A 6,042-nucleotide genomic window follows, 5' to 3' on the forward strand; every position below is an offset into this window, starting at 1 on the left:
TTTTTCATTTGTTGGGGGAAAAATCCCTCATACACAACCCGAAACACCACAAAGTGGGTTCATGATAAATTTCATAATTGCAAAAATTTCATGCATGATTAACTTACAATCTATACAAGCCTGAACACAAAAAAAAAGGGTTCATAACTTACATGCGAAATTCAATAATTCCTTAAATTGATTTTAAACACCAAAATTAGAAATACAATTTTCCAATCACTAAAATTCCATAAATAATTGGGAAACATCATGACCTAATTTATTTGAATTTATTAAATAATTTTTTAACCAAGTGTAATTTTTTTTCCCAATATTCAAAAACCTTCATCAACAAATATGCAAAAATAAATAAATAAATAAAATAGTAGCTATGTTAATTGCCACTCACATAATTGCACATATACTACAATAGATATCTCAGTTGAGACATATTTTGCATCTAAAGTCATTTATTGCAATGAATGTGTTTAACCACACAAGTCAATAAATATATGTGCACGTTTTCAGACAAAGATACAAAGTTTCACCACGGAGTAGCCACCTCTTTTTTAAACTTCACATGATAGCTTTCGGCTTTGCACTTCAAACTCTCAAGATAGGCACCAAACTCGTAACATGCTCCCTTTAATTCTTCGAGTTTGGCTTCCATATTCTTTATTTCATCATCTGCACGAGTATATTCATTTCTACATGCCAAGTATTTTCTCGCTTCTAAGGCATCATTAGTCTCATAAGCAATGCTTACAAGACGGCGTAATCGAACTCTTAGAAACTCAACATTCATGCCCAAATGCTCGAAGGCAAGCAAAGTTTTGTCCCAGTTAGTGAATTCAAAACGTGGAGTACATATCACACTAACTTTTATGGCATCAGCAATGTTGACAGTTTCAGATATAATTCCAGCAATCAACTTGTAGTTCATGCCCTTGATGAGATTGTCGTGTAGAAAAGCATGTTGACTACAACATAGGTTATAGTACTTGTTTCGAACCTCAGTGGAGAGTTCGACGTCTATTGGCATTCCATCAACTATGATGCTGAAATTTTCAAAACCTTTCACATCTTTGAATTCAAGCATTTTATAGCCCTCCATAACTTCTGAGAGAGCTTCGTCACTATCGTTTTCAGATTGCTCGACTGGTGGCCTAGCCTTAGGTCTCATTCTTGACATGCTACTCTTCTTTTTCTTTCGGACGTCTAGTGGAATAGATTTTCCATGTTTTCTCTTTGAGGCATTACATGTCACAACATCAATATCTGTATTACCTTTGCCTAAGAACAAGAGAGAGAAAAAAATAAAGAATGCACAAATCATTGATTATTCATGATTGATACTATAAAAGAAACAATTAAAAGTATAGAGAAACAAGTCTTGCCTCCCATTTTTTGTTTTATGCAATTGTCAAGACTTAGAAAGGCCCCATCTAGTTCCCTCGTATTATTAGCTCGTATTATATAAACCTGAAAATACAAAATAATATTTAATGGTACGAAATTTTTTGAGAAAGAGAAAAAATAATGACTCATTCCCTCAATATTCTCTAAGAATAATTTTGGGGCGTTATCATGAATTTGGAACATTCTTTAGTAGATATCCAAATGATAATAATCTTAATAATCAAGGGATAATTGTGATTTTAGCAGTGTTAATTTCGCCAATATGTGTTATCATTGACACAATATTACCTTCTAAAAGGGTTTAAATGCTAATAGAAGAATAACCTTAACAATTAGGGCGTGATTATTATTTTAGTATTATCAAATTTTCAAGCTTTTAATTAAGTGTTATCATTGTTTCCATATGACCTTTGAGTTTTTTCTTTAGTTGTAAGTGTTTGCTTAGTAAAATTACATGCATAAGGCACCAACAAAAGTACACCAATTACTAGACAATAAAAGGATTAAAAAAAAATTAGTTCCTTAATTTTTGTCAATATTTTTTTTAGTTTCTAAATAAATTTTATTTAATTTTAGTCCTTAAATTTTTTTTCCATGAACATAAAAATTTGACGTTGGGACTAAAATGTTTAAAAGAAAAAAGTTTTCAAGTCTAAAAGTGAAATTGGACAAAGTTCAAGGAAAAAGAATTAGTAAAAAATTTGTTTAGGGACTAAAAATAATAATAAAAAAAGTTTAAGAACTAGAAACATATATAATTCAAAATAAGAATTCTTGTCTACCCAGAACTCCTCCTTTTTCACACTCATAAAAAGTAGTTTATAGGCAAAAATATATTTTTCGTCCCTTATATTATTTATTAGTGTCAATTTAGTCCCACTTTAATTAATTGATTCGATATAGTCCTACATCTTTAAAATGTATCTCAATGTTTGACCTTCCATTTCCTCCGTTTAAATACTTAACGGATGTGACACGTGTCATGTCATGTGTCATGTTATCATGTCACGTGACATAACACGTGACATGATGACATGACACGTGACATGGTAGCATGATAAATGTCATGTCATCATGCCACGTGTCATGACACGTGTCAAATCTGTTAAGTATTTAAACGGAGGAAACGGAAGGTCAAATATTGGAATATATCTTAAAGATGTGGGACTAAATTGATTCAATTAATTAAAATGGAACTAAATTGACACTAATAAATAATATAAGGGACGAAAAATTTATTTTTGCCTAATTTATATTTATTGTTTTTGGTTTTGATAAAAGGCCTCTTAAAAAAAAGTTAGAGTTATTCATTAATCGATAAATGAATATCTCAATCTAGTATAAATCCTTAGTCACTTTTATTGTAGAATGGGGAAAAATATAGTCTTGGGTCTACTCTTAAACCACAACTAAAAGAGAAAAAGAGAAAGTAATCAAGCCCTTAATACCAGTTAGTGACTCCATATTGATAGCCTTGGGTTTTGGTGTTAAAGCATATGACAATGCCCTAGATCCATATCTTGTCAATAACATTGACCTCTCCAAGGGATTAGCATCCTATAACAAGGAGTTCCCATAACTAATATTTATCAACTATTAGGAAATTTGGATTTTTTTCATTATGGTTGTATCTACTACATTGACATGCATGTATATAACTAGCATATGACATAAACAAAATACAAAAGTTCAAGTGAACAGTGGTATCAATGCTATTATTACCATTTTTTTCTTGCAAAATAATCCTCAGACTTTTCTTGCAAAATAATCTCAATGAAATGTAGAATGATCATTATGAAAATTTAACAAAAATAAAATCCAACCGTGTACCTTAAATTTGGTAGGTTGAATTAATTGGAAGACTACCACATCACCCTCTTGCAATTTGTGCACAGCTGAAAACTGTCTCCAACCAGCACTCAATCCTGTCTTACATGCAATGTATTTTGTATTATATTCTTTACCAGATTCATCTTCCAAAATTATTGTTGTATCCTTATCTGGTAAGTGTTTTTTACAGAATGACACAGGCAACCCCTACAAAAATAAATAAAAAGACACGGCTCTAAAACATAATGAAATTTGGCTTTAATTTAAAATAAAGTTTTTTATATTAATTTTGTTCTATTGAGATGTTTACCATCCAAAAACAACTTGCAACATGTGATCTAACTAAAGATTTCACAAAACTAGGGAATTCTGACTGCAAATTTGATTGGATCTCCTCTGCTTGAAGAACAGCAGATGACATGACCTCACCACGAGATGATGTTCCTTCAGTTGCAGCCTTAATAGAACTAGAAGCAAATACAATCTCTCAGTTTTACTATAATTAACACAAAGGAGGGATTTATTATCTAAACAACACTAATGATGTTTTACTTACCTTGCAAACTTTTGAGCCTCGCTAGGTGTAGCCTACAAAAACATTTGTTAGAATTTTAAACCATTTAAACTTTGATTTGTTAGGAATTAGTCCACAGTTCATTTAATTCATATGTCTATTCATGCAAAGTTCTACAAGTTGGTGAGTTCAATAAAGTGAAAAACGCCAAAAAAAAAAGTGATAAAGTCTAATGGATTGTCAAATTGTATGGAGTAATATGTCATTAAGTAAATAGTTAAGGTAAGAACCCAAGTTTGAGAGCATGTAAAAATATTGAAAGGCATGAGAATGTCGCTGCCAAGAAAAATGTGGCACAGAAAAGTTTGTACACTTTGTGAAGAGTGATCGATTTAGAATTTATAACACACTTGTAAAGTAATGTCAAAAGTTTGATCTAAAGAAAATTTGATAATTATACCCAAAGTTTATTTGAATATCAATAATGTTTGTTAAGATGTCTATGTTAATAGAAAATATTTAGAGCACTATTTTCTGTGATTTTTTGTGTTGTTCCCATCATAGAAGACAAGAGACAAAAGACCAAAGAATACTTCTCTAGTATTTTCTTATACATTAATTACAACAGAAATCATTTTGCATGTCATACATATTTTCTAAGTGATTAGAAAGTTTTCCCTTTTTTCTATCAAAACAAAATATTAAGGGCCAAGATATTACACAAATTCATTGAGGGAGGGGGGAAGGTCCTACAGGTGTAAAAATTTCCTAACTTACTTGCTTTATCGAACTGTTTAAGAGCTTGTATTTATTCTCTGTCGTCGCCTTGTTTTGTCTATCCTGTAAACAATGTAATATAGCTACAACATCATTATCAATCCAGAAACAAGAGGCCAAAAGGCCCAAAACTAAAGGAATCTCATGCTAGTTTGTCTACGAAACTTTGTAAGGTCAAGAAAAATAATGAAGATGTCCATCAAAGCCTTTATTCTTTAATATGCAAAACACACAATGGAGGAAAAGAAAATTGCAAAATTTGGCACATTCTCTGAAATTATATATAGAGAAGATAGAATAAAACCGTGTTTAAAGGAGTCATTCTAGAGAAATGGGCTAGAGGTACATCGTGGTGAAACTCCTCTCCATAATATGCCACAGTTACTGCATGATCATTGTGTGGAAGCTCCATCGTGTCCTTTTTAATCACACGGTTACGGTTCTTTTCATCAATCAACACCATTTTTCAACCTTATACGAGTCCCTTCTCAGATTCAACCTTGAATGAATTACAAAAATGCCAACACTTCGTGGTGGATGCAAATAAATTAATCAACTTGCATCCTTCTCGTCAACCACAACCCCTCTTACGCAAGAAAAAGAAATATACAACGAAACGAGAAAGAGTCTGAAAAGGCCTTGAATGGGATTGTAGGGATGGTGTTGGTTTTGATCAAAGGAGAAAAAGTTTACATGGTAAGTGGTTGATCTGTTGATGAGAGAGAGAAACCAAAATGTTCGTTTAACATTTGACACTGTTGGATCCACCACCTTTGGTGTTTTGACTTTCAGTTATTGTTATTGTAAAATTTGGTTGGTAATTGCCAACAAGTGCTTTAGATTTTGCAATTAGAAGCAAGATAGATTTTGAAAAACGTATAAAATATGAGATAGACACGTAATTCACATGTGTCTTGCCCACATCGTTCATATACCAATGTCAACCTAAATTTTGTGTTAAGTGCCTATTTTAAGTAAAATTGGCTCCAATATAGTAACTGATTTTAATCATCAAATGTAATTAAAATAATATTTAAGTTCAAATTATATATATATATATATATGCTTACTGTGTATGATATTAATTATTAATGCAAAATAAATATACAATGAAATGATATACTTTAGAAAGCATTTTAATTTTTAACCTAATCAATTCAATGGCATTTCGTAGTGGTCCTTGTATTTATAAATACATATTTAATATACAAATATAAATTAAAAACTATTCAGAGAGAATATTAATTTAATTAATAAAAATAACATGTTATTAATTAAAATATAAAAACTGTTTGAAGTCATTTGTTTTCTAAAGCCTTTTCAAAAATGTTGTACATTGTAAAATTATGCCTCTTAAAATTGTTGATAAAATTCAATATTAAAAAAATGTAAATATAAAAATCTTAATTATCAACTGAAATTTTTTATCCTGTTATTCATTCTCGTCTGTGATATATTAGTTTCTTAGGTTTAAAACATTAAATTTAAATTACGCATAGTAAAAACACGATAAAATTTTAAAT

General features: G+C 30.5%; 1 protein-coding gene across 1 annotated transcript; it reads right to left on the minus strand.

Annotated features, from left to right (window-relative positions):
* Nucleotides 1-327: 327 nt before the first annotated feature.
* On the minus strand, nt 328-5,353 carry LOC109818605 (B3 domain-containing protein Os01g0234100). Its single transcript, XM_029268885.2, has 7 exons — nt 4,824-5,353; nt 4,520-4,582; nt 3,785-3,816; nt 3,539-3,695; nt 3,229-3,435; nt 1,377-1,461; nt 328-1,272 (listed from the first exon to the last, which is right to left on the minus strand). Exons 1-7 carry the CDS (start codon nt 4,980-4,982, stop codon nt 524-526), a joined length of 1,452 nt encoding a protein of 483 aa, XP_029124718.1. The 5' UTR covers nt 4,983-5,353; the 3' UTR covers nt 328-523.
* Nucleotides 5,354-6,042: the final 689 nt, after the last annotated feature.

Source organism: Cajanus cajan, chromosome 2 (genome assembly GCF_000230855.2).
Source record: "Cajanus cajan strain Asha chromosome 2, NIPB_CcT2T_4, whole genome shotgun sequence".
Classification (NCBI taxonomy): domain Eukaryota; kingdom Viridiplantae; phylum Streptophyta; class Magnoliopsida; order Fabales; family Fabaceae; genus Cajanus; species Cajanus cajan.

What these genes read in the sequence shown, in the direction of transcription:
- LOC109818605 (XM_029268885.2), bottom strand. Translation starts at nt 4,982, where the DNA reads ATGGTGTTGATTGATGAAAAGAACCGTAACCGTGTGATTAAAAAGGAC. An exon ending in GAATGACTCCTTTAAACACG is followed by an intron (nt 4,583 to 4,823) that starts GTTTTATTCTAT and finishes CATTGTTTACAG; the next exon opens with GATAGACAAAACAAGGCGAC. An exon ending in GAGGCTCAAAAGTTTGCAAG is followed by an intron (nt 3,696 to 3,784) that starts GTAAGTAAAACA and finishes ATTTGCTTCTAG; the next exon opens with TTCTATTAAGGCTGCAACTG.